Source organism: Verticillium dahliae, genomic scaffold, assembly GCF_000150675.1.
Source record: "Verticillium dahliae VdLs.17 supercont1.2 genomic scaffold, whole genome shotgun sequence".
NCBI classification, from domain to species: Eukaryota; Fungi; Ascomycota; class Sordariomycetes; order Glomerellales; family Plectosphaerellaceae; genus Verticillium; species Verticillium dahliae.
Window position 1 is genome coordinate 2,237,940 of NW_009276916.1, and position 27,137 is coordinate 2,265,076.

Sequence of the window (27,137 nt, forward strand, 5' to 3'; positions counted from 1 at the left end):
TGTAAGGAGCACATCGGTCGCAGCTGCGTATGCGATGATGCGACCAGGCAGCTCTTGCATCGGCATCATGTTCGTCACCCCTGTGACATCACTCCGATTACGATCGTTCGCACATCAGGAAAGCCCTCCGGCAACTTGCTATGCATAGTTCTCGACAAGGTCAGGACCCATCCTGGACGAGTTGGCTAACATGTTTTCATGCAGTCCCAATTTGCCAACGGTGCAAAAATGAGGGGGGGGGGGGGGGCGAGGCGGTAGAGAGAGGCAAGTGGAGGAGGCCAGCCGAGACAGTACTAGACCAAGCGAGTCGAAGGATGAACAGGACGATAGAAGGTGGATGCTCCAAGGAGACGGATGAGGACGAGGCCAGACGAGGCGAGAGAACGGGCTTCGGGCGGGCTGCGACGGGGCTGTGGTTTCTGGTTAAGCAGCGGCAGCTAAGAAGAAAAAGTGGCTGGGATGGCAAATCCACAAGCCAGTAGGTAATGGCGAGTGGGGGACGTATTGCGACAGTGTACCATGTACGTTGTTGTTCGCCGTTCCGTTCGTCGAGGTGTGTGTGGATGGATGTCCAGGGTGTGTGAGGGGGGAGGGGGTTGAGGAGTCGATGAGGGGTGATGGGACCACAGTCTTAGGTCTTAGTTAAAAGCCTTCCAGGGTTTATTTTTCCTCATTCGTTGTCGAGGGCACAGGTTCGGTGGGAGATCGACGTGAACCTCCCAGCACCAGTTGACTTTGCGGACAGGAAGCTTTTGTTCTAGGCACCCCTCTGGACATGACGATGAAAAATGATGTTGAAGAGGGGAAGAGGACTGTGGACAGATACCTAGCGACACCAAGGTTTACTCGTAAACCACCCGCCAACCGGCTGCGAGGTACATAGTAGTTGCCTCTGATATCCAGTCCTCGCGGCTGCTACTTCCGATCCTCTTGTTGGCACAGTCCGGGCCACCGTGCACACATCCTTTGACTGTGAGGCTGGCAGTTGGGTCTAGCATACACCACTGTACCTTACCTGCCAGCAGGCCCCAATTCAATTGTCAGTGGCGCTGATGTGGCCTTCCGTGGACACGCACACTATGCGAGGACATTCGCCTCGCCAGCGCCCTCTCTCTTCCTTGCCTGACCTTGGTAGCCAATGCTTCCTCATGAACTGTCGGTAGGCAGGTAGGTAGCTGCCAAAAGGTGATGTGACCAGACAGCACGGCGGTACCGAATCACGACGACCCGTGCTGGCAACGGCTGGAGGCGCTTCATGCCCATCGACACGGCCCGTTGCATAGGCCAAACTCTGATACCCTACCCGGCGATGGCGATACCTTGCAGACGGGCCACCTCTTGTCTGATGACCAGCCGCTAGGTACCATTGATATACAGTGGTCGATTGCTGAGTGGTAGTAGATGGATTGGTACCATGAATGCTTCTACCAAGGACCAGGGTTTCAACCTGCGGGGATCGCTTTGTGCTTGGTGTCCGGATTGCCAGGCGGTCCCCCAGGCCCAGGGACCAGCCAAGACTCGATAGTGGCTCGTAACACGTCTTACCCCGAGATCTGATCCGCTCGACATGGACAGGGCAGCCTTCACCTCGGCTGGGTGTCGCGCCTTGTTGCGCCTGATGTGTCTCCCACCGTCCCGCGATGGCCGTGATTTGCAGCTGTCCTACTGAATGAAGCAGTAGAAGAAACTATGCCAGCAACATTCCGGCCGACGGACTGCCTGAGTCTGAGACCCTGAGCAATGTCTTTGACTCTTAGGGGATACGCTATCGAGTGTGTGCCGTGCTCTGCATGTGAAGTCGCAGCGACCCAGCAGGATCGCGGAAACCAGGACCAGGGTAACAGGTCAGGCAGGTACCTCTGGAACCACAAGTCACAAGTTGCTCGATGCCTGGGCCCGCCGCGGCGAGCCATGCGGCCGCTTTATGGTCACTTGGATGCCACAACCCAGCGAGCGAACGAGAAAGCACGCGTGGCATGCGACCTTCAGCGCATGGCGCGCTGTTTATGTCTCGGTCTAGCGGGATGTGACTGGGGGATGGATGACCAGACCGAGTCATGTAAGTGACTTGTGTGGAGGGCGGCTGGAGACTGAGAGAAACAAGCAGCTCTGGGAGCAAGATAGCTATGTAGCTGCTGGCTGGGCTGGCGCAGACGAGGGACGAGAGACTGATGACTACTGACAGGTTGGTCGGTCGTTGTACAGTGCGCCGCCAGTCACGAGAAGAAGGCCGCTTGACAGATGGGCCCCCGCCCAGTCGGTGCTGGGAAGAAGCACGAGGCTGGCCATGATTCCATGATTCCCCTCATTTCCTGTTGCATCCGTGGTGGGTGTTTGGCGTGCAGCATGCAGCATGCAGCAGGAGATTGCTCAAACTCACCCGACAGCGCGGGGCAGCTGCGCGCTGCTTGCTGACGATAGGTGCGAACGCGGTGGATTATCCAGTTGCAAATGGCTCGCTCGGCAAACCATTGGCTTCGGCCTGCCCGCTCAGCGATGCAAGAAAGAAGAGTTGTTATCTCCAGCAAGTGACAAGGAGAAGTCAAGTTCATTTCACTTTGTGATTGTTATGTCCCTTGAGAGTCCATGTCATAACAGTCAGTCTGGTGGCTGGGCAGGTGCGGTCGAGACAAAATAACCATTGCTGTTGCCGTTGCAAGTCCTGGATATCGCTGCCTGTTGAGTACCTCTTACCTTACGCATAGTAGGTAGGTACCTCAGGTATGGAGGTGGCACCTAGGTACCAACGCTGTCTCTCGGCCAGCGACCAATCCCAAATACTTGAGGCGAGCCACCATGATAGCAACTCACCATGCGGCCATAACAGCAGCCTGGGTTGCACCTACGACCCTATCGCCGACAACCACAGTCCAACGACATCCAGGCTAGTGAACCCCCACTGACCAAGAGGTACCTCGCAGTTACTGTATGCTGCACCGCTACGCTACTGCATCTCGCTCACCAAAGAACCCGGCAAAAGCCAGGGCACCGCGCTCTCGCCCGCGGACCCGGGTCCCATCTCCTGCCACAGGGCTTCCCTGACAGCCCGCTCGATTCGTTCGCCGGGGGTATTGCTATTCCGGAGCGTGAATGAGCCAGTTTAAGAGACCACGCAAGGGCTCAAGGGCTTCAGGGCTCAAGGGCTCGCCAGGGCTCGCCAGGGCTCACACACCAGCAAGGGGGCATGTCAGCCAGAGACCCAGAAGGATTGCCCAAGTGCTGACTATCGAGCCAACCTTGACCCGAAGAGCAAAGACGTCTGTGTGTTTCCCTGCCCAACAAACATGGTTGAGCTGCATGGAATACATCAGAGAAGCCTTGTTAGGTGCCGTTCGTACGAGGTGGCACATGATGCTGCGGACCTTTGGGGCATCATTGGGCAGTCGCCAAGTCAATGGATCACCATGATCTTCCCCTCGGTCAATTGGGAGCACCCTCAAACACCAACAGCTCACCGACCTTTTTCGTTCTCTTTCGCCCCTGTCACATCTCGTCTTCGACGTCTGGGACATGCGAGGGCTTGAGTCAGCCAGCGAGAGCACCCAATCCTTTCGACGCACCAAGCTCATATTGCGAAACCCCACGCTTCTATCTACATAGAGCGCACGTTCAACCCATTAGCACGGAGAGCGTTGGGAGTGATGCACCACCATTGGCGCCACTGGTGTGCGAGGCACGGCCGATCACTCGCCTCCTTCAGCTTTTCTCTGATAACTGTAAGGACGGCTATTTTCTCTGCCCTTGTAGGCTATTCGCTCTACCCGACTAGGGTAAATGCACGCTAGACAGGGGATAAGCCAGAAACACAGCTCTACTACCTAAATTAGCTAGGGCAACTATATACCTTTGCTCGTCTTTTATACCTTTAAGTTTCTAGTAAAGTAGGCGAGTTACTAAATAGGTAGTAGTAGCCCTTAGCGGCCTAAGGTAGCTAGTACTAATCTTTTTATATTATAAATTAAGATATTAGAAAGACTATAGCTTTAACTAGAGGTTATTTAGAACCCTCCTTACTATGTACTATAGTCTCTAGCTATAATCGTAGAGGGTATTACGTATCTATAATAAAGGAGACGATAGGACCCTCGGTAATAGGCTCGGTGAAGGAGGTATCGTAGAGGCTTCGTTTAACGATAAAATAAGGCGTTAGCGATATCTAGAGGGCTTAGAATAGGTATACTTAGTAGTATTATTATATTTAAGGGTATTAGTAACTTTAGAGCTTTAGGAGGTTATTTATATTACTTTATTAATTAATTATAGCTAATCTTTAGCTCGGAATTTATTAAGAGATTCCTCGAAAGACTTATATATATAAGAGACGAGCAGAGGTATATAGTTACCCTAGCTAATTCTAGTAGTAGAGCTATATATGAACTTAACCCTTATCTAGCGTGCATTTACCCTGGTCGGGCAGAGCGAATAGCCTATAAGGGGCAGAGAAAATAGCCGTCCTCGATAACTGTCCGATGACAGGGGCTCATTGCCGAGCTTGAATCCAGGATAGGCGTACAGAGCCCTTCCGTACATGTCGGCCCCTGGAAGGTAAAGCCGAGGGTCCATATTCTCGGCTTCAATTGGCGGCTTAAGTCACCCCTCTTTCGCCATACACGTACTGCCGGACTGATGCAACGCAAGCTGAGCTCCGCCGTACCTGAGCAACCCGTAGCCCCCCGCTTTCTGCTAGATATCGCCGTGATTGGGTACCAAAACAGCCCGGCGACTCCCATCGGCCTGGCCAACGACGTTCGCATGTGAGCCAGGTGCGGTCGGCTCTCCGGGTCAAGGGCTCGTCTCGCCCAACCTCAGCCCCTCGGGTGTCAGAGCAGACATCTCCCGTGCTCTTATTCGCTTTTCTTTCCTAGAGCCGTGTTCAGGAGCGCGCTGCTACATCTCGCTTCGTTCACTGCAGATCATCAATTCTCGGCTCAGCATGGCCTCGTCCAAGACCACAAGCGAGGCCGAGGTCAAGGCGCTCGCACAGTATTCTGCTTGCGACATATCGGACGCCCTGGTTAAACTCAAGGTTCAAGGAGGCGGATTTCTCGCCGACCTGCATTGCTACAGCCAACCGGATGCCAGTCACACTTCCATCACCATAGCACCGGCATCTACCGTGCTATTCATCCCCAAGGGCGCGACATTGGACGCACCACGTTCTAACATCCCCCAAGATGCTCATTGGGCAGATCTTACACCGCCGCATACTATCGTTGTTATCAGGCAGCCCGATGGCCAAAGAAATGCCGTTTGTGGAGGGATCATGGCTGTTCGGATGAAGGCTCGCCAAGCCAAGGCCGTCGTCGTCGCCGGACGGGCCAGGGACCTGGAGGAGCTCAGAGGCACAGGTCTACCTGTATGTTGACAGAGTCACATCAAAAGCATTGGTGATGTGCTCGCGCTAATACATGCAGGTTTGGGCCCGTGGTCTATCCACTGTAGGGGCAGGGGCGGCAAGCACGCCTTGGGCTGTCCAGGTTCCTCTCGACATCGATGGAACCATCGTTCACCCGGGCGATCTTGTGTTCAGCGACCCTGTCAACGGCGTCGTCGTTATTCCCCAAGACAAGGTCAGCCAGGTCCTTGAGCTTCTGCCACGCCTCACCGCTGCCGATGACAAGGTTAAAGAGGATGTCTTGAAGGGCGTCAGCGTTTATGATGCCTTCAAAACCCACAGGAGCAATCTTTGATGGCCTTCGTTCAGAAATATGGATCATAGCTACACGTGGTGCTCAGTCTTGTGAATGGGGCAAGTACTGTTTCAGAGGATCACAAAGACTGGAATCCTAACCGGCAAGACACCGAGAACATGGCTATAGCTGCGAATTGGCCACAGCAGACCACGGTACAAGGCCAAACAGCGTTGAAACTTTTCCTGGCCGGTTCAAGCCCGTCATATCTCAGCTGAAACTGCTCAGCCTCTATGTATAGATGAGTGCCTGTCGTAAGGGCCCGGAGAATGGTGAATTCCTGGCGATCCAGCACCACGATGGCCAGCAGCAACAAACGACGGCGATTGGTTTACTTCAACTCATGGCGATCGGCTAGTGGCGCAGCCCATTGAGCTTTCAGTCTATCGAAGGTGCCTAGGTGACGCTGACCGAACTATGTCGGGGGTCGGGGACCCTGGGAGCATCGCACTTGCGCTGTGACATGATTCCCGCTAGCTCACCGGCTGCAGGCTGACCATCCGGACCCCCCTTAGGTGCACACCGATAAGATGAGCTGGATGCCCCCCTCCTCCCCAACATGGTCTCGCTGTCTTTCCTGGCAGCCGGGGGTCCTGCATGATAATAGCAGGAAGAATAAGTCGCCATGGATGGCCAGTGGCGCGCACGAAAGCCCCGCTCGACGCACAGCAACAAGCCGATGTGACAAGGCACCATCGCCATCTTAACCTTCCTCAGTACCTTCCTCAGTCACCACCCCCCAAACCACGGCGATGCCGCTAAAAAGTAACTCCAGGATCAGTTCGGCTTCGACGAGACGACCTAGCAGTATTGTCGAGCAAGCCCACCGGTCCGTCCCCCGGTTATGGGTTCACCCCGAGCCTGATCATCAAGGTGCGCCAGCGTCATGTCAAAACAAGATCACCATTCTCAGGTAGGACTCACGCTGGTTCGTGTTCATCAATTCATTAACATGCCATCCCGTGCCCTCGTGATACCTCTGGGGAGAGAGGGAAAAGAAAGAAACCCATCCAAGACCAGCATTACACCCCTCAAACAGTAAGTACAGCCCATTGACTAGCATGAAAAAAGGTTTGAAACAAGAATCTTCGTGTGCCTCCTTTTCTGTCTCTGTCTCTGTGTCTTTTGATTTTCGTGGAAAAAGGACGAGAGTGTGACGGCAATGGACCAAGACGCTGGGAAACTCCAACGCAAGGAAATAGGGAAATACGCCTTTTGAAAATGGACATTGCCGTTCTCGTTGCTGTTTCGCGAACCGCGAGACCGGGGAGAAAAGAAAGGGGGGCCACTGGCCGCTCACGACAGCGTGTCCGCTACGTGATCCAACTAGGACAGCCAGGCGTCCCGGTCCTTCTGCTGCGGCGTCGGCAGACCAAAGTCAAGCTTGGGCATGTCGATGCGGGGCGCGGCATCTTTGCCGGGTACGGGCGACGCCGCCGAGGCTGAGGCGACGGGCTTCTTCTTGGGGCTCCGCGGCTCGGGCGGCGGACCGTAGCGCACGTCGCGGACGTCCCAGCCGTCTTCGGCGGCGGCGGCGACCCAGGTGCGCAGGGCCTCATGGACGCAGCCGTAGAACTTTTCCTTGCAGAGGCGCAGACTGCCGCCGAGACAGCGCTCCCAGCCCGAGATGCGCATGTCGTGGCGGATGGCGTTGCGCTGGGCCACGGTGGGCGTGCAGGCAAGGATGGCGTTGACGAGATCAAGGTGGGAAGCGAGGTAGTTGGTCGCGTCCCACTCGACACCACCGACGTAAGGAGCCGCGGGCACGGGGGGCCGCTCCTGCGGGAAGTGCTTGTGCATGTAGGCGTAGGGCTGGTGGTCAGAGTGGCCGGGCCCGGCTGAGAGAGGCGGATCAAGCTGAGCGCCGCCCTTGCTGGACATGTCGGCGGGCAGGGCGACGACGTTGAGGTTGTGGAGGAAGATCCAGAAGACCTCCTTTGTCACGCTGACGGTCTCCTTGTTCCAGACGGTATAGGGGCGCTCCTTGCGCATCTCGAGAACGAAGGGGACGGGCCGCTCATCCTCCTTGCCCTCCTGGTTGCGGAGGTAGGAGAGCATGGCCTTGGCACGGATGACACGCTCCTGGGGCGAGGCCGACTCGATATAGGTGAAGAGGACCGAGGTGATGATGTTGCGGGTGGTGAACTCGCTGGGGCCCTTCTTCTCGGGGTCGAAGATCATGTGGATCAGCTTGGGGAAAAGGTCTGTGTGGATTGAGTCGAGATACTGCAATGCGAGGGCGGTGGTGCAGAGTGCCTTGAGGCAGAGGAGGTTCTCATGAAGGAGTGCATCCTCGTGTTCTTCCCTGTTTGCGTGGTCAGCAACAACAATCTTTGCACAAGGTCGATGCGGGCACGTACCTCCACTCCACCTCCAGAATGCGGTTCAGGAGATCGACAATCTCCTTCATGCCGCCCTGCTTCATGAACTCTTCGGTCCACGACACCGTCTCGTTCCGCAGCAGCAAGCGCAACTTGTGCAGCTTGCCGACCTCGACCAGCTCAGGCTTCTGCACCTTTCGGAGATACGACACAAAGTCACCCGGCCCCTGGCCGAGCTTGATCTTGGCGAGGATCCCGCTGCCGGCTGACGGGTTGGCCGCTGTCACGGGCCTCTCGCCGACGAGGCTCTCGGTGGACTTTGTCCGAAAGTGTCGGCTCAGCGTCCCCTCGCCCTTGGACTTCTTCGTCGGCGACTTGGCGTCCTTCTTCGCGCGCCCCAGCGTGAAGCTCCGCCCACGCGTCCGCTTGGGGTGGGTCTCCTCGGTATCCGTGCCGACGGCGACGGCCGAGGAGGAGCCCGCGTCGACGCTCGTCGTGCTCTCGTTTCCGTTGCCGGGTTGCTGCTGCTCTGCCTTGGCCGCCATCTCGGCCCAGTCCTGGCGGATAAACTCCATCTTGATCGTGTCGTTGAGGTTCCGCATCTTGAACCGCTGGTTCTCGGGGATGTTGCGCCGGTCGAGCATGGCCTCGAGGTGGGCGTTGATGTCCTTGGGGTCGATGACGGCATCGGCCGGGTTGCTCTCTGGCGTCTGCTTGTCGGTCCTGTGGCCCGAGGCCGAGAAGGCCGTGAAGATCTTGGGTCGCTGCGCTTTGCTCGTGATGCGCTCCGACGAGGCGGGCTTGCGGCTGTCGTGAGGAGGCCTGTGGCTCGTGGTAGGCAGGAGACCCGCATCATCGCGGACGCGGGAGTCGGGCTTGGAGGAGGTGTAGGGCTGGTAGGACTTGGGGCGTTCCTTGCCAAGAGGTGCTGACGAGGGATGGAGGCTATTCCCTGTCGACCTGCTGCCGTGGGCACTGCCCATGTCGAAGGAGGTCTTGCTGTCCGGATTGTAATGTTGTTGTGTTTGTTGTTGCTGCTGCTGCCCGAGGTCTTGGCTCGAGAACTGAGCGAAAATGGGGGGCGGGGGCCCGGTGAGGTCGACTGCTGAGGTCGAGGCTGGTGGTGTTCTGTTCTCCTTGTTGTTTGCTTCGCGGCGCTCGTCCTCCTTTGCCTGCCTGCTCAGCCCCCTGGATGACTTGGGCCGCGACAGCAGACCCGCGAGGTTTGTGGAAGACTTTGTCTTTTTCGGCTTTTCCGGCGACGGCTCGCGCGATTTCGGCGGTCGAGAGGACTCCTTGATGCGGGCAAAGGTGCTGAACGCTGATTTCGTGGGTGACCGTCCGCGGTCGTCGCTGTCTTGTCGTTCATCTCGCGTCTTTCGTGGCGAGCGGGGTCCCGTGGTATCCTGCTGGTTCTGTTGCAGCTCGCCGAGGGCGCCGCCCGTGTGTCTTGCGAAACCCATGACCGGTGGGCTCTCCAGGGATTCGATCTGGGGCGCCGTGCTGGATGTCGTCGTGTTGATGGCGAGGCCGGAGGGGAGGTTGCTGCCGCCGGACTGGTTCCGTCTGTGCATGAAGGATTTGAGGACTGAAGATTTGGACCGCTGGTGTCCGACACTGCTCTCCTGACGCGGAACACCGTGGAGATGGTCGTGTGAAGTTGCCATGGCCACCGGGAGAAGAGACGCTTGTGGGGATACGGGGTACGGGGGAGCAAGAAACGTCGTTAAAATGCAATGGCTAAGCTGAAGCGATTCAGGAATGCTGTCCTATTCGAATGCGTCGTTCAAAGATGCCAGGCGAGTCATACTACCATTGTCTCGCTCGCAGGGGAAAGAGGCGGGCGATGCTGAGGGTGTTGGAATGAATTGGAGGTTCAGGCCGGAGGATGATGCCTGCGGAGTATCTCGATCGGTTGTGGGCATGTTGATTCTGGCGCTGTTGCCACGACGACATCCATCCGCTTATCTTATCGCGGGTCGGCGCTTGGACCACTTCATCGACGTCAATGCTGGGGGATCATTGCTTACTCATCGTTCGTGATCAAAAGTCGCTCTCAGCGCACCTTCTCCCCGCTTTGTACCATAGGTACCTCCCTAGGTACCTAGGTACCTACCTATGCATGTACCTATGCATGTACACCTTGAGTTGCCATTGCTCGGTGTTGTAGTAGTCGTTCATGAGACAGAGTAGAGATGTCACTCATGCAACTTTGGCACTGATTGGCAGATATGCCCAAGACAGCTACCTTACTTATACGTTCATGTCTGAACCCAACACCAACAGCTCGGCTAGCTGGCGTTGTTTGTCTTGAGACATGAATTGTCTTGAGACATGAACACAGGGTAGAACGGCAGGCTTGCTTCCCATGTGTTGTTTTCGTGGCCTTCATTCCGGCCGATCTTCTTCTCACTGTCGTCACGCTACTTTTTCTACAAGTACCCACTCTATCTGCTTCTTCGGCACGCCCAGCCTCATCCTCGCCGGTTTGCCGTCTTGTTTGACTCGACTTTTGGGTTGAGCGAACTCATGACCGACAGACTTCTCTTGAACTATCATCCCATGTCGACGACCCTGAACGTGATAGTCACTGGGATCTTTCAACTGCTAGGGGTTAGGTGTAACCACGACGATGATGGGTTGCTAGTTTCCCAGTTTCATGTACAATTCTCACCTCATATCGTCAATGGAGCAGACGTAGTATCTAGGTAGTCGCTGCAGGACCATCTTTGCACGCATGCATTCATATTTAGAGGCAACCCATAATTTCTCGTCCCATTTGTCCAATGCCTTCGCAAGCCTGATCGTCTCATCTTTTCTTCACCTGTTGATTTCAATTGCTTACTTGGCATCATCCTACGGTTGAAGACGGTTCGAAGTGACACCAACGCTGGCCCGCTTGGTCCTATCGGCGAAACATGGCAGTTTGTCAGAGAGTGCAGGCGACTTGTTAGGCCCCAACATTCAACCTTGGCCTCGAAATCAACTTGCAGCCGGCAGCATGACGAAAGACGTTACCACCCTCCAAACATGCTTGGTCAAGCATTTGTCAGTGAACCCGAGATTCCACGCGACCTCGGCGCCCTCGGAGATGATCAGATAAGATAGAGCAGGGGCCGGGGGATCTGATTATCCCGCACTGAAGCGCCGCCAAGCCGCTTCCGTTAGGTTACGAGCTGCCAAGACCACTCTGCTGGGACGAGTGACCCTTGACGAACCCTGAAGGAAGCGCCACGAGTCGCGAGCTCTCCCCCCTCAAGCCCTGGCAGTTGTCCGTGGCGCATGTCGGTAGTTCGGGTGAAGGGGGAGGGGCAGAGCTTTAAGAATCGGACCATGTGCCGTCGCAGGGCGTACATTTCAGGACCCCCCCAAGTTCTTCCTTTTGGTTGACCCCAAAGCTGAGTTCAAGGCACCTTAAACAGCACCCGCGACGAAGTACTCGTCCTCAGCTTTCGCTCGTCTACAACATGGCCGCCTCAGCTGACCAGGTCGCGGCAGCGCCGAACAAGCGTGAGGATGCTATTGAACGGAGCAAGGGCAACATTGACCAGCAAGATGGAGCTGTTGCCGAGGTTGCTTCAAAGGAACAGGAACAGGAACAGGAACAACCCATGGCTGTTCCAACGGAGGCTATGCGCAAGATCTGGACTATCAGGCCTCTGATTGCAGTCTTCGTCGGGTAAGTACATCAAGGCATACCCCGAAAGACGAACCGCGAAAGCCTCCGGCAAGGAAAACTAACGGGACCCAGATTGTTCATCATGAACTTCAGCATGATCTTTGCTGCTTCGTCTGCCGGCGTCTACGACCCCTATGTCACAAGTCATTTCGAGGGCCACTCGCTCATCGCCACGGCCAACATTATCCATGGAATCGTGCGCATTGTGGGATATCCCCTTCTCGCAAAGGTCGCCGATGTGAGTACAATTTCCAACACTGATTCCGGGAGAGGATGTGACAATTACTGATCACCTTGCGTCATATAGCACATTGGTCGTCCTCAGGGCTTCGCCGGCTCCGCCATCAGCATGGCACTGGCGAACGTACTTTATGCTGCCTGCCACAACGTGGATACCTATCTGGTAAATTTCGCCCATTTTTCTAAACATTCACCTCATGGGGATTATGTACTGATTGTGAGTCTGCGCAGACCGGTGGTATCTTTGAATCATTTGGTGACACATGGTGGACCATCACGGAGCAAATCTTCATTGCCGATGTGACATCTCTTGTCAACAGAGGCTTCCTCTTTACCCTGCCGCAGTCGCTCGCGGCCATCCCCACCCTGTATGCTGGGACATACCTTGGAGAGCACATGCTCTTGAACTCGACTTGGCGCTGGGGTTTCGGCATGTGGGCTGTGATCATTCCCTTCTGCGCCCTGCCTACCATCGCCATTATGCTCTTCATGGAGCACCGCGGCCGCAAGAAGGGTATCAAGTGGCAAAGGCTGCCGCTGCGGGCTTCTTCTGGAGCACCCCAGGGATCCTCCTTCCTGACGCAGCTCTACTACATTGTGTGGGTGCGTCTCGACATTATGGGAGCGTTCCTGCTGCTGGCCGGTTTGTCCATGACCCTTCTACCGCTGTCCATCACGGGAAGGAGAAACACGGATCGGTGGTCCGAAGCTTCTTCGATCGTTCTCATCATCGTGGGTGTGCTCACGTTTGTGGCCTTCCTCGTGTGGGATGGGCGATATGCGAAGAATCCCATTGTGCCGTTCCGCATGATCAAGAACCGGAACGTTCTTCTGGCGTGCGTGTCGGTCTGCTTGATCGCCATGTCAGACTCTACCTATCGTGCTTTCGGGCCGAGCTTCCTCCAAGTGGCTGGCGGATACTCGCCCGGACATGCCGTTCGCATCGAGTAAGTCGTCCATTGAGGGCCTCGTCATCAAATACTAATCCTCCCCCTCCCAGCAACGCTCGAAGGGTAGCCCTCAACCTCGGTGGCCTCGTCATTGGTATCGCCATCCGCTTCGTCAAGCACACCAAGCCCTTCATCATCATCGGCTGCGTCATGGTCGCCCTCGCAAACGGACTTCCGATCTACTTCGCCAACATTGACGGGCGCCGTGTCGCCAACGAAGCCGCTCTGACGACTAGCCAGGTCCTGCTAGGTCTGGGTCGCGGCTTTGCCCAGATCCCCCTTCAGGTGTCCTTGCAAGCCGTCGTGCCGGACCATGAGATTGGCATTGCCACTGCGCTCTTCCTCTCATCTTCAGGCTTTGGTGCCAACGTTGGCAACAGGTTAAGGCAGATGGCACCCCGTCACCGCGCATTGACTGATACGTGTGCATCACAGTGTCAGTGGAGCCATCTGGAACACGATCCTCCCCCGCCGTCTCCTGCAACATCTCCCCAGAAGCAGCCAAGGAGAACAGCCGCGCCATCTTCCGCTCCATCGTTGCCGCCCAGAGCTTTGCCATCGGCACGCCTGAGAGGAACGCCATTAATCTGAGCTACCGCCAGACGCAGCAGAGACTGGCTATCGCGTCGCTGTCAATCTCGATTCCGCTCCTCATCATTATGCTCCTGATCCGGAATGTGGACTTTGTCGCCGAGGAGAAGAAGAAGGCGCAGCTGGCTGAGGAGCAGGCCGCCGCCGCTCTTGCGGAAGAGGCTGCCAGGGAGGACGCTGAGAACCGGAACGTCGCGGGACAAGATGCCAGCGACCCGGAGAAGCGCGTTATGCGGTAAACCAGGGCGCTATTGATGTGCATGACGAGTTGACTCAGACTGAGACCAGGCTGCCGATGCTCGTGAGGCTCATCATGTCTGTCCTGGCCATGGAACAACACAATTAGGGTGAAAGCTGGCGTCGCTAAATCCAGTTTCCTGTCTGATGATTGAGGTTTTGGAAGATCAGTATCCTTCAAGTATTTGTCGAATTCAACAAAGCCGACGTGCGAAGCAATCTCACATGCCGAGTTTACATTGAATAGACAGGCCATAGCTGTCCCACTTCTCTTCTGCATCAAGAAACCCTGACGATGGTAGTGAGAAAAACAACATCAATAGCTTTCCCATCCGTAGCCACAGGTTTGAAGCCATGTATCTAGCAGATAGAGATGGGTCATTCGTCCTTGGGTTGACTGCTCAATCTGTTGAACCGCTCCATTTGCTCATCAAAGTTCAGTTCGGGATAGTCCAGCTCGTTCAACACCCAGCGGTCCATGTACTGCTGTATTCGAAGCCGCGGCTTCTGGGGCGGTGCCCTCTCCCAACTATCTCTGTACACTTTGTGGACCGGAATGGCGTCGCCTTGATCGATTCGCGTTCTGTTATCAGAAGAGGGGAGAATTGGAAGTGTTCCGTTGGGCCTTTCCCTTTGTTCCTCTGGATGCTTTTCCCTCGCCCGAAGGAATTCGATAAGCCGGCTTTGCTGATCGTCGAGGAGCTGGCAAATTCGATACGTAATCTTGTCTCTCCCATAAAAAATATAAGCATTCGGCTCTATATCTTGCTCATTCCACGGAGACGAGTGGTCGAAAAGGATGACTCCTCCAAGGATTCGGTCCTCGGCCCAATATCCTACCATGTCTGCGATGCCGTCTGGGTACTGTTCATGGGCGACGAAGTGCGACTGCGTGAACAGTGTGGGATGAGGAACTACGCGGGCCCACATATCAGGTGGACGCTCCCATGATGTGGCCTCATCTACGTCAAGATTGTCCGTAGTTGTGCGATCATGCAAGCGTAGGTTGAGCTGGAACAAGAGAACGGCGATCTGATGAACCGCCGAGGACGTAAGCTCGAGCAGGCGAAGGGCAAAGCCGCGACTCGACGTTGACGACGATTGAAAAGATGGCAACAGCTGTCACCCGTCAGTTGCTGGCAAGAGATGAAGAGATGAGATTGAAAGGACTTCATTCACCTCGGGCTTGAAGACAAGAGCTTCTAACTTGAAATCATCTCGAAACTCTTCAGCCATGTCTCTCGCCCCCGGACAGAGCTCGACATGAGAGTTGATGGGGTGTTGTGGCGTCAGCTTGGTCCCTCGTGTGTCCCATGCTATGTCACAGATAGGAAGACCGTCAATGATCTGAGCAAATGTGACCCATGCTGCGTCGGTAGCCAGAACGTTGCCAAGGGCCTGTGACAAGGCATGGCGGTGCTCACCGTCAAGCCCTTCTACATTTGAGTCATGGCTTAGAGGCATTTTTTGAGGCTGAATAGAAAAATTCAAAGGTCAAGTGAGAACAACGGGAGACTCGTCTCTTAGGTATGTCTCATATCTAACCGCTTGACCTGGACATGGCGGGGGCGGGGAGGTTAAGTTTGAACCAACCAACCCATCATGTGCCTAACGCGACAGTATCAGGCCAGCGCGCCACATGAGGACCTTTATTTCATCTTGCATGGCGCTTAACCTTGCGATTTGGTGATGGACTGTCAGATACGACCATTGAGGGAACCCGCGTTGGCGGCACCTGGCAAGCCGTGTTTCGTCGTTCTCTTTCAACCGCGAAAACATGATCCGCCAAACTCGAAACGAATCAAAGTCAAAAGGTTTCTTCATAGCTTCTTTCGAATTGTTTCAGCCAAAATTCTTGTTACTTCGGCAATGCAGTCAAGTTTCGGGCGCCCTATCTGATCTGTTTGGCTGTAGTGGCACACGCCGATCTAGGCAAAGTCGCCCATTTACTCGCCTCAGATCCAAGCCTCCATTAGAAAGGCGACATGTCGACCAACTTTCGTCACAAAAATAGTCGATAATTTAGGGAGGAACATGAGTTTACTCGATGTAGTGCACTCCTTTGCAATCCGGTCTCCTTGGTTACGGTTAGCTGGAACCAGATGAACAGGAATTCCTCAAACTTCCAGTTGAGGCTTACTCCCAGTTGACTCCTGCTACTCGTTCAGCCACGTCTTCGAAACCACATGGGTTACAGCTTTTTTTGACGACAACAAGTCGGTAGGCTCCTCATGTCACTGCGGTTGGTCGTCGAGTCCAGAATTATCGCTGCCCCGAGACAATCTTCGGACGCCCATCGTCAACTTCTCTCCTTCGTGTTCGAGCTATCTTGATGAGACTTTCGAGCTGCCCTACTCCTGGCATGTCGTAGTCGATTGCGTTGAACTAGATGTAATCTCGCTGCTTTGACCTAATGGAGAATCATTGGATGATTCTGGGGTACTCCTTAGTTTGGTTAGCCGAAGTGCAGGTTAAGAATACGGCAGTAATTGACCTGCTACTTCTGGAGACATGTCCAACCTTCAGTCGGAAACTACAACATCGGCTCCCCCAGCACCTATAGCAGTATTCAACCCCAGTATTTATCGTGAAGAAAGCCAACGTGCCTACCGGTGCCACCTCATGAGACGGAGAATTCCGCTACTTCAAAATGCGTGATGGGCGAATTTCTGCGAGCCGGAGCTTTCAATGGCTCCAGAGCTAAACAGGTAGCTCCCGTCCGGCATTGAGCCAGTCGGTTCACAGAAAATACCCGACTCTGAAATTGCAACAAGCCCATCTCGTAAGAGGCGCACCGTTGGCTGTAAGATCACGCCACCCGATTGACAAAATCCAACCGCAGTTGAGTGGGTGAATGTAGTATGAACAAGATCAGCTTGTGGTGTGTCATTGTCTCCCCATGCACTACGACAGGCCCCCTTTTCACTCATGTCGTTTTCCAGAAGGCCAAGACGTGCACACGACGCTCAATTGACCTATTACCTCGCTTCTACTCGGGGGCAGAATGGACGTACAGCACAAGACTAACCCAGACGGCACAAAGCTGCTTCAAGGGCTTCAAGGGCTCACAACCGAACTACCCTAGGTATCTCTGACTGGTCAGCCCATGCAAGCGGACGATCGGCAGGAATCGTGCGCCCACATGGAAGGGCCGAACTAGGTCCATGGCAACATAACCGCTCAAGCACAACAGGTAGAGGGCAAGCAAACGCCCCATGCAAAGCCGTTGAGGCTCCAACGGCACGGCCCAGAACGCGTAGAGGCGTCCTCGGAGCTCGGGCATCTGCAGTGGATAAACAGGGCGATGCAGTCATCGTCACCACAACGATGCCAGGGGTCCCTGGTTCAAGGATGAGGTGCATTGGCGTGCCGGTCTGGCTGCGCTTCCATCCCCCCCCCCTCGTTCGGCCCTTTCCAGGATCTGGCCCGCCTCCGCATTTTACTCCGCCGTCTCGACCTTGAGTTCCGCCCTTGGCCGCGTTAGACTCCGCATTCTGGCTGCCCACGGGTGCCTCTGACGATGGGGAGGTCTGGCAGATCTTTCGCCCCCTCCCCGCGCCCGCCGGCCATGACAGCGGCCTTGAACTTCCTAATCTGGGGAAGCTTTCCTTCCCACCCCTTCCGCCTCTCGCTGAAATACCGGTCGTATCTCGCTTCTACTACGGGGCTGGGCGTTTTCATATGAGCTTGGGGGTGCAAGTGGAAGCCACCCGCGAGGCTTGAAAGGCCCCGGACTCGTCCCCCATGGGAGGTGAGAGGGGAAGGCGGGGAGGGGAAAGGGGATCCAGGATGGAGATGGCTGGCAACGTGCTGCTCATGCATGACGTCGTGGTTGCTACCTTGGCCTGGTTCGCCGTGACCCTCTACTAGGCCGGACCTTTTACCCAGGTACCACACTGGCGATGGGTTGCAGACGTTCGGCGCGTTGCATCGCGCTGCATCGTGGGATCCTCCTCTAACCCTAACCTTGTCCTACCTTGCCTCGCTAGCTAGCCAAGCCTCCGGCTCGGCCGCTCTCATCCTGAATCTCTTGCAGATCCCTCTGCATTGGCAGGCAGACGAGGTACACATTGCTCGGAATGCGGTGCCCAGACAGCTGGGTCGGGGCGGGAGGGTGCTGTATAAATTGAAGTGGCTTCCCCCGCGATCTGAACTCATGCTGCAACCCCCACCAGTCACTTCAAGATGCATTACTGGAAGACCCTGCTCGTTCCCGGTGTGGCCGCGGCGGCCGTGCTCAAGAGGGACTCTCCAGACTACGACAAGCTTGCCGATTGTCCCGGCTATGCTGCCTCGAACGTCAAGACGACCGGCAACGGTTTGACTGCCGAGCTGAAGCTCGCTGGCCCGGCTTGTAACACGTACGGCACCGACCTCGAGGAGCTTACTCTGTCGGTCACCTACGAGAGCGGTTCGTCTGATCCTGCTATCTCACTTCACATGACTGTGGCTGACTTCGTGACCAGAGTCCCGTATTCACGTCAAGATCCAGGACCCTGCGGACCAGGTTTACCAGGTCCCCGAGTCTGTCTTCCCCCGGCCCGACGAGGGCTCCTTCTCGGGTGACGCCAAGATCAAGTTTGACTACACCGAGGAGCCCTTTGCCTTCACCATCAAGAGGTCGGATACGGATGAGGTTCTCTTCGACACCTCGGCCGCCTCGATCGTCTTCGAGTCGCAGTACCTCCGCCTGAGGACGAGCCTGCCCGAGGACCCTTACCTCTACGGCCTCGGCGAGCACACCGACCCCTTCCGCCTCAACACGACCAACTACATCCGCACGCTGTGGAACCGTGACAGCTATGGTGTTCCGTACGGCAGCAACCTGTACGGCAGCCACCCCTTCTACATCGAGCAGCGCGAGACGGGCACCCACGGCGTCTTCCTCCTCAACTCGAACGGCATGGACGTCATGGTCAACAAGGACGACGCCGGTCAGTACCTCGAGTACAACACGCTCGGTGGCGTGCTCGACTTCTGGTTCCTCTCCGGTCCCTCGCCCGTCGACGTCGTCAAGCAGTACTCGGACATTGTCGGTCTGCCCTCGCTCCAGCCCTACTGGGGTCTCGGCTTCCACCAGTGCCGCTACGGCTACCGCGACGCCTTTGACGTCGCCGAGGTCGTCTACAACTACAGCCAGGCCGGCATCCCCCTCGAGACCATGTGGACCGACATTGACTACATGGACGCCCGCAAGGTCTTCACCCTCGACCCCCGCCGCTACCCCATCGAGAAGGTCCGCCAGATCGTCGACTACCTCCACGAGCACGACCAGCACTACATTGTCATGGTCGACCCGGCCGTCGCCTACGAGGAGTCGGACATTGTCAACCGCGGCCGTCGGGACGACATTTGGCTGCAGCACCCCAACGGCTCCGAGTACCTCGGCGTCGTCTGGCCCGGCGTCACCATCTTCCCTGATTGGTTTGCCGAGAACATCACCAAGTACTGGAACAACGAGTTTGACATCTTCTTCGACAAGGATACGGGTGTCGACATTGACGGTCTGTGGATCGACATGAACGAGCCCGCCAACTTCTGCAACGGTCTCTGCGACGATCCCTTTGGCGACGCCGTCGGCTACCCGCCCGAGCCCCCCGCCGTCCGCGAGAACCCCCGCGCCCTGCCCGGCTTCGGCTGTGAGTTCCAGCTCCCCGGTGCCTGCGACGGCAGCGCCGAGCGCCGCCAGATCGAGGCCCACCCCGCCCGCCCCCGTGCCGCCGGCGCCGAGACGTCTTCGCTCGAGGTCCGCCAGACCGGCTCGGGCGACCGCAAGGGTCTCCCCGACCGCGACCTCCTGTACCCCAAGTACGCGATCCACAACGACGCGGCGGGGCCCGACGTGTCGTGGAACGCGGACCGCGGCGGCCTCTCCTTTAAGACGGTCAAGACGGACATTGCGCACCAGAACGGCCTCGTCATGTACGACACGCACAACCTCTACGGCGCCATGATGGGGCAAGGCGTCGCGGAACCCCCATGATGGCGCCCCCCCGAAGGGGCTGCGGCCCTTCATCATCACGCGCAGCACGTTCCCCCGGCGACGGGCAAAGCCGTGGGCCACTGGCTCGGCGACAACCTCTCGCAGTGGGACCACTACCGGTTCGCCATCTACACGACCATGACCTTCTCGGCGCTCTACCAGTTCCCCATGGCCGGCTCGGACGTGTGCGGCTTCGGCGGCGATGCCACCGAGCAGCTCTGCGCGCGCTGGGCCTCGCTCGGCGCCTTCTTCACCTTCTACCGCAACCACAACGGCATCGACTCCATCTCGCAGGAGTTCTACCGCTGGCCCGCCGTCGCCGAGTCGGCCCGCAAGGCCATCGACATCCGCTACCGCCTGCTCGACTACATCTACACGGCCATTTACAAGGCCACCGTCGACGGCAGCCCGACACTGAACCCCATGTACTTTGTCTACCCCGAGGACCGCGCCACCTGGGCCCTGCAGCACCAGTTCTTCTACGGCGACGCCGTCCTCGTCGCCCCCGTCACCGAGCAGGACGCCACGAGCGTCGACGTCTACCTGCCCAAGGACACCTTCTACGACTGGTACACCCACCGCCCCGTCCGCGGCAAGGGCGCCCTGCACACCTTTGAGGACCAGGACGTCACCGACATCCCGCTGCTCATCCGCTCCGGCAAGATCCTGCCGCTGCGCGTCGCCTCGGCCAACACGACGACGGCGCTGCGCCAGAACGACTTTGAGCTGCTCGTCACCCTCGACGTCGACGGCCAGGCCAGCGGCGCGCTGTACCTCGACGACGGCGTGTCGCTCGTCCAGCAGGGCCACACCCTCATCGACTTTACCTTTGAGAACGGCGTGCTCTCCCTCGACGGCACCTTTGGCTACGAGGTCGACGTCAAGATTGTCAAGGTCAAGGTCCTCGGCGCCTCGTGCCGCACCGGTGCGGGCAAGGAGGGCCGCGGCAGCAAGACGGTCAAGGTTGACCTGTCGCTGAACAAGGCGGGCTCCGTCAAGGTGTGGTGAACATGACCAGATGCGAGCTTCTGTCGTCTCGGTAAGAGCAGGGCTTGGACACGAGTTTATGAGATGCACGGGATTTCGATTCTCATGTGAGGTCGGGTGAACGATTTGCTGTGGAATAAAAACCTCAAGAATTGAATAACAATCCATAAAACAAAGTCTCGTATTTTTTCCGCGCCTTGATACCTCTGCCGTGATAATAGGCGTACTTGACATGTCATCGTGTGCTTCGCTCCTGGAGACCTACAATAGCTAGCCGTGGGCCAAAGATTAACCCATCAAGTCTTACCAAGTCTACTCCTGAATCAAATGTCCAGAGTGCTGCCCATTTCCGGTTATTCTTACTTAGCCACTCCTGAATCCACAAGACTGACGGGCTTGTAGTCCACCCTCGGCGTTCATGGACAGACCACTAATATTGAAAAGTGACGCCTCTTTCTCTCCTGCGATTCGACAGAGACGCCCAGGCAATGGTATCTCATGCCTGGTCGCATTTCATATGATCTTGCGGGACGAGCTTGATGAGTGGCATTGCGTAATTCTCACCAGTAAACATGATACCGCCGCCAGCAGTACCCTTCTCCTTATTGCTTATATCTGGCTCTATCTCACTGCTGTCACAGTTTTTCATTCACAAAGGAAATTACGTTGAGAGGCCTCTTGCTGACTTGAAATTCTGTCGATTCATGTGCCCTGACCAGGAGGGAACGATTCAGTAGCCTCACAACGGACAACAGTCAAATCGGCGAAGAGCGCGCTCTCAGGCTCAAGTGTGCGCCTGCGCTTTGTATGCCGAAGGGCTCAAGAATTAGTCGTGGAGGCAACTGCACTGTCTGAACGCGGATGCTTCGCAGAAGAACTTGCAGATCTTGCGAGCGAGGAATGATGCGGACTTTCGGATCCGCGGGGAGAAAAGGAGGATTTCTCAGGGCGTGTAGATTTGAAACCGCATGTCTTCTTCATCCAGATTGTCTGAGTGTGATTCCGGAAACGCCCACTGGTAGAGGTTAGCTAGATACGAGGGATGGCAGGGGTGGGTATCTGGTTTGTCACAGTCCTCGTGATCAGGGGTATCCGATATCTACAACGTGTCTAGCGATATTCGTTCTTCGGAGGTCTCTTCAAGACCACCATCCACCAAAAACTTGACCTTCCTTTGTTCTTCAGAACCAGTAGTTGATCCGTCCTGTTTGTAAGGTCTTGCATTGGGGGAATTCGAAGGTGACATATTTGCCCAAGTACGACCGGCGTCTGGTCGATGATCATGCTTCCAGATACCTACGCTGGGAAGCTTATGGGCAGATATATCCAGCAAGAACTTCGAGTTGCATTGGTTCTTGACGCCCCTGCTCTACCAAACCTCTTCAAGAACCTTTTATAGAAGAATAGGAGAACCTCTTCGTGTCGGCCAAAAGTCTTGGACAAGACTGACGAGATTCTCTGGGTGCTCGAGGAAGTCGCTGTTCATGCCATCGCTGTAATTCATTGATATTCCGAGGCTCCCAGGATACCTGTTCGGAACGTTTGTTTCTAGAGGGAAGGGGTCTTCAGGATCTGAGGGAGCGTGAGTGATTGCACCGAAACGTGTGGTGAGGCGGGGTGTCCCACGGCGCGCCTCCCAAAGCTCTGTGCACGCCCAGAGCACGACGTAGCCAAGATACGCCTTGTTCACCATAGCCGGGGCGGATTTCTGGTAAAGGATGCACATAAATGTCTCGTGGGAGTCCTCCGGTTGCGGAACGTCTTCCTAGAGAGCAATGCGCCAGTACAGCTCAACATCAGATGGAAACTTCACATTGTTGTAGGAGGGTTCATCCAACCATGGGATGAATTACTTTTCAAGGGAGCATCGAGATGGAGCAGTTGCTGACGGTACACTTCTTATCTTGAGGTCGTCACAAAGGCCATGGGCGCGTGTATGAAAATGCAGTACAGAAAATCCAATACAAGGGGTCATCGGCTAAGAACTAATGTCGCAGAATCAGCTCCCGAGCCAACCGTCTAATGCCCAGCCAACCACCATGTCCCTGAGGAAGCAGTCATGAGAGGAGACGTGGCAAGGTGAATATGCATGCATTTCAATCAGACTTGATTCAAAAGGACTCTTTGCTAAGCCTCTCTGTGCAGTCTACATGTCAATACAGAGTCCACAGTCATCGTTCCCGCAGGCACAAGTTTCATGTCTTCACAAGGATGGGCTGCCAAGATGTCATTTATTCCGACAAGCAAAGTAAACAAATTAAGGTATGTCCGCTCCTTCATTTCAAATGCCGCCACAGGCTCATAATGTGGTGCTGCTGTTCCCAATCGTGTCCTCCCACCAACCCTAACCCTTACCCCTATCTAAGCCCCCACAAAGCCTGCTCAATACCCGAACCCCCTCAAACCAGATTAAAGCTCCCAGTGACGCCCTCAAAGGCACGAATGCTGCCCAAGAGACTCTTCGAGTTACCATAGTACCGAATCCGATACGTCCCCGCCGCAGCCGCCGAGCCGCCCTCCGCCGTCTCCCACCGGATCGTCACCTCGCTGTGTCCCAGCAGCCAGTCGGTCCGCGCCCACTCGTACACGAGAAACCAGTCGGCATCGTCCCGCACCTTGCTCCACATCCCGTCCGCCGCGCGTCTCTCGACGGCGGCATACGTGCCCTCGAGACGGAGGTCGTTCCGTGGGTTCGCGCCCTGGAACTTGACCACAACCTCCGACCCGCGGGCGTAGCTCGCCGAGGGGGCCGTGATGACGGCGCCAAAAGCCCGTCCCGCGGGCGCGCCGTCCGTGACAACGCCCGTGTTGAAGTTGAGCGAGTTGGCGCGGTTGTCGGGCGGCGCGGGGCCCGCGGGCGGCAGCGTCGTGGCGCCGGGGGCGAGGTGCTGGAGGTTCGAGATGGTGAGGTTGATGTAGGCGTCGAGCGTGTAGCGGCCGTAGAAGGTTGAAGCGCCTTCGTAACGCTGGACGTCGTACTCTTCGCGGGTTGTGACGTAGTGCTGCATCCGTTAGTCGGCGTCACATGAGGGGGGATGATTTTGGTCAACAGGCGGGACCAGAAAAGGGGCCAACGTACCGAGTATGTGTTTGCTGGACCGCCGAGCACAACGAGAGGGCTTCCGCCCGTGATGCTACCCGAAGCCGCCGCCACGGCCTCTCTCCATCGCCTGCCCGCCATGGTCGTCGTCTCAGCACTGCCGACAACGAGAACAAGTTGCCCTACACGCAGGGTCTGAATATCGACAATGTTTGGGCTCCACGCGTACGGAGTGTTCACGCCACCGACGTCAAGCAAGATGGGCTTCGGCTCCTGGCACGCCTGTTGCTCAGCTGACGGCGCCCGCAGAATGCCACCAACGACTCGCCACAAGGGATTCTCTCCCGTCGAGTCGCCCTGCGTGAAGTCAAAGGCGCCAGGACCGTCGGTCGTGCCAGCGGCGAAGGAGTAGCCAAGGGAGGCCGGGCACGTCTGTACCTCTTCACCCGAAGGCAGGCGGAACTTGGAAAAGGTCATGTTATGGAAGAAGTGGAAGGACTTGACAGTCGGGCCCGTGATGGGCGTCGATCTAGAGCCGAGCGCATCCTGGTCAAGTTAGTCTTCTCGTACTCTGACATGGTACGAACGCGATGGCAAGACAGCTTACAAAAATGGCCTTGGCGCCAACATACTGCCTCCTCCCAATCTCGTAAGCGCTCGAAACACCGAGATCCAGCTTTCTGAACTCGGGGCCCCGCCCACGGCATGACTGCGAGAGGCCGTCGGCACAAGTGCTCGTCTCAAAGTCGCACTGCTGGCCCGACCCGTCATCGCACCAGGCACCGAGAACATTGGGCGTCGTATCGGCATGGTTCGCCTGGGCAAATCCAGCGACGAATCCGCCACCAAGCTCCTTCTCAAAAAGCCACGACGCCACGCCCTTGTTGTCGCCCGCCACCTTGGTGTTGTTCTGCAGCATGGACGTCGGGTGCACGGCGAGCCAGTTGAGCACACCGAGGGCCTTGTTGTCCAAGGCGCGGCGGAAGCGCAGCAGCGTCATGGTCTTGTCGACATCTCCAGCGTAGCGCGCACGCTCGGCAGCCGGGTTCTGGAGGTAGGCCCAGGGGCTGCGGTTGATGGCGGCGTTGGGGACCTCTCCTGTACCAAAGTCGAGGTAACCCTAGGAAACGTCAGTCTTTTCGTATAACCAACCAGACGAGACAACTCACCTCTGCTAAGGACTCGTGCGCCCTCTTGACGGACAGAACAGCACCATCGACGATGGCCTGATAGCTCTGTCTGTCGAATCCCAAGTTTGTAACTTGGGGCAGCAAGTAGTTGAAAAAGGCTCCCGGTCCAGCGTGGCTGTGAGAGCCCGTCACGGCAATGTTGTTCTTGTTGTACACGGCGTACGCAGGGCCCAGCGCCGCGACGCCCTCGAGAATGCCCCTTCTTACGGCCGTGTCACCCGTCTGCGTGTCAAGAACAAGGTAGACGAACCTGTCAGCGGGCTTGGAGGCGTCGCCAACAATGAAGGCACGGCTGTACAGTCGCTGGCGCAAGCCGGTGCCCTTCTGATCGAGGTCAGCATAGCCGGCAAAGCCAATCTCAACGACGGGGCCCGTTATGTCGGCTTTGCCGACTCCGAGGAGGTACTTGGAGCCAGAAGCCTGGCGACGCTCATTGATGAAGTCATCACCAAGCGTGGCCGCCGTGGCGAAGCTCAGGAAGAGAGAGAGGAGGAGGGCGTAGAGGGGCAGCCTTGACAGCATGATGCTGCTGCTCTGGCGAAGCTGCGCAACAAACATAACTTTTGATCAAAACCTTGGCAGTGCGGCGAGGCAAAAGCAGATGCTCAAACATCTGGAGAACCTCCAGGTCAAGGAAACCGTGCCCCTCACCACGACCCTTATATCCCCCTTTCAAACCGCGGTGTCACAAGTCAGACAGTCAGGAACGCATCAAACGTGCTCCAATAGTCTCTCCTCCTCCCCGCCGCCTACGTAGGTGCAAGAGAAGGAAGCCTCGCTTCGAGAAGGCAAGTCATGCCCCCCGCCCTCACCCCTCCCCCTCCCTCCAGGTAGTAGGTAGCAAATGCCATAGCTCCCAGAGGCGCCGCTTCAACCAGCCAAGAGATCTCGGCCGATACTTCCTGATCGACAGTAGCGGACCTGCGCAAGGGAAGTAAGACCACTAAGAGGAGAGCAACGCGCATCAAAGCGCACAACGTCGACAAGGCTCCCGGGCCGAGTTAGGTCGCCATTCAACCCCCTCCAGTTCAGGTGTGCGCCCAAAGGCCGGGAGCTCGACGAACCGGAGACGATCCAGCACCCACGTACCGTCAACCGAGCAGGAGGGGCGCGACAAAGGGGGGGCAGGAGGGGGCCAGCCGAAGTGCTACGAGCAACGAGGGACGGATAGGGCCATAGGGGTGTGCAAGCGAGTGTGGCCTATACAGGAAAAAGATGCTCTCGGGAGAAGAAAGGCCAGAGACCAGGCCGGGCTGTCAAGAGGCCAAAAACGGTCGTTGACTCCGGTGATCCCACCTTCGAACACGACGTAACCTCTGGATTTTCTTGTTGAAGTCCCCCCACCGAACGAACGCCCACGCATCCAATAAAGCTGCCGCGCCGGCAGTGTGGCTGCTGGGCGGACATCACGCGCGACGTGCCCGCTCGAATGCGGGGGAGACCAGGGGGTGAAGACCCAAGGATGGGCATACATGGATGGTACTGCGTACCTAGGCATGAGATAGGCCAGGATGGAAAGAGAGAGAGGGTGCATTGGGATGGTCATCCAGCGGCGCGCTATTGGATCGTCTGCCGGGGAGCTGTAGATTAGAAGGCCTCCATCTCAGATTCTATTCGATGCAGTGGTTGGGTTTCCAGGTTTTGCTAGCAACCCTTACCCCCTCCTCTTGTCCCCCTCCCCTCCCCTTCCCCTTACCTGTCTATTCACTCCACCAAGTCCCATGTCCCGTAGTGCAGGCTGGCTGAGAGACGCAAAGTTGATGGCTAGCGCGATTGGAGCTGAGTTGCTGTGCTGGATGTGGCTGCCGCACAACCTCCCCCCCCCCTGTTTGCTTTTACGCGATGCAGCTACCTCTTTGGGAACCGGCATTGGGGAGGGGTTAGTTCCAGTGGTTATATTGAAGATAGGAGGATCTTGCAGGTCGTATGACGTGTGGATACTGCACGATGCCGGCATCAGGTCCAGGTTGGGAAAGCCTCGTGTGCGCTGGCTGGCTCGCGTGCGTGTGCCCTTGTGGTGAGTGAGGTGAGGGAGTGAAGCATTCAGGCCTCAACGTCAAGGAAACCCGTCAAGGAAACCCGTCAGGGAAACCCGTCAGGGCCAAAGCGGCGGCCGAATGTTGTCGAGATAAGACAGAGTGGCGCCCGTCACGCACGCCAAGGTACGGCTATTGCGCCTGGCAGACCCCCTGTCGATGAAACATTGATTCAGTCAAGCGTGGATGGGCG

At 56.7% G+C, this 27,137-nt stretch overlaps 7 protein-coding genes across 7 annotated transcripts; 4 read left to right on the top strand and 3 right to left on the bottom strand.

Moving 5' to 3' along the window:
* The first annotated feature begins 3,305 nt into the window (after window positions 1–3,305).
* On the top strand, window positions 3,306–3,943 carry VDAG_01550 (uncharacterized protein). The gene has a single exon (XM_009650436.1). It carries the CDS (start codon window positions 3,395–3,397, stop codon window positions 3,767–3,769), a length of 375 nt encoding a protein of 124 aa, XP_009648731.1. The 5' UTR covers window positions 3,306–3,394; the 3' UTR covers window positions 3,770–3,943.
* A 990-nt stretch (window positions 3,944–4,933) lies between these two features.
* VDAG_01551 (DlpA domain-containing protein) lies at window positions 4,934–5,690 on the top strand (the record flags this gene model as incomplete). The annotated part of the gene is made up of 2 exons (XM_009650437.1): window positions 4,934–5,356; window positions 5,415–5,690. The coding sequence occupies 2 exons, from the start codon at window positions 4,934–4,936 to the stop codon at window positions 5,688–5,690; spliced, it is 699 nt and encodes a 232-aa protein (XP_009648732.1).
* Window positions 5,691–7,016: 1,326 nt separating this feature from the next.
* VDAG_01552 (uncharacterized protein) lies at window positions 7,017–9,678 on the bottom strand (the record flags this gene model as incomplete). Its single annotated transcript, XM_009650438.1, has 2 exons — window positions 7,017–7,995; window positions 8,051–9,678. The coding sequence occupies 2 exons, from the start codon at window positions 9,676–9,678 to the stop codon at window positions 7,017–7,019; spliced, it is 2,607 nt and encodes an 868-aa protein (XP_009648733.1).
* A 1,800-nt stretch (window positions 9,679–11,478) lies between these two features.
* VDAG_01553 (siderophore iron transporter mirA) lies at window positions 11,479–13,817 on the top strand (the record flags this gene model as incomplete). The annotated part of the gene is made up of 6 exons (XM_009650439.1): window positions 11,479–11,690; window positions 11,784–11,928; window positions 12,162–12,877; window positions 12,931–13,241; window positions 13,316–13,706; window positions 13,760–13,817. The coding sequence occupies 6 exons, from the start codon at window positions 11,479–11,481 to the stop codon at window positions 13,815–13,817; spliced, it is 1,833 nt and encodes a 610-aa protein (XP_009648734.1).
* Window positions 13,818–14,086: 269 nt separating this feature from the next.
* Window positions 14,087–15,172, bottom strand: VDAG_01554 (uncharacterized protein; the record flags this gene model as incomplete). Its single annotated transcript, XM_009650440.1, has 2 exons — window positions 14,087–14,827; window positions 14,888–15,172. 2 exons carry the CDS (start codon window positions 15,170–15,172, stop codon window positions 14,087–14,089), a joined length of 1,026 nt encoding a protein of 341 aa, XP_009648735.1.
* A 2,721-nt stretch (window positions 15,173–17,893) lies between these two features.
* Window positions 17,894–20,699, top strand: VDAG_01555 (alpha-glucosidase; the record flags this gene model as incomplete). The annotated part of the gene is made up of 3 exons (XM_009650441.1): window positions 17,894–18,119; window positions 18,175–19,673; window positions 19,737–20,699. 3 exons carry the CDS (start codon window positions 17,894–17,896, stop codon window positions 20,697–20,699), a joined length of 2,688 nt encoding a protein of 895 aa, XP_009648736.1.
* A 2,378-nt stretch (window positions 20,700–23,077) lies between these two features.
* On the bottom strand, window positions 23,078–25,430 carry VDAG_01556 (neutral ceramidase; the record flags this gene model as incomplete). The annotated part of the gene is made up of 4 exons (XM_009650442.1): window positions 23,078–23,680; window positions 23,758–24,264; window positions 24,326–24,838; window positions 24,888–25,430. 4 exons carry the CDS (start codon window positions 25,428–25,430, stop codon window positions 23,078–23,080), a joined length of 2,166 nt encoding a protein of 721 aa, XP_009648737.1.
* Between the last annotated feature and the right edge of the window lie 1,707 nt (window positions 25,431–27,137).

Coding starts and splice junctions, on each gene's coding strand:
- VDAG_01550 (XM_009650436.1), top strand. CDS start 3,395: ATGGATCACCATGATCTTCCCCTCGGTCAATTGGGAGCACCCTCAAAC.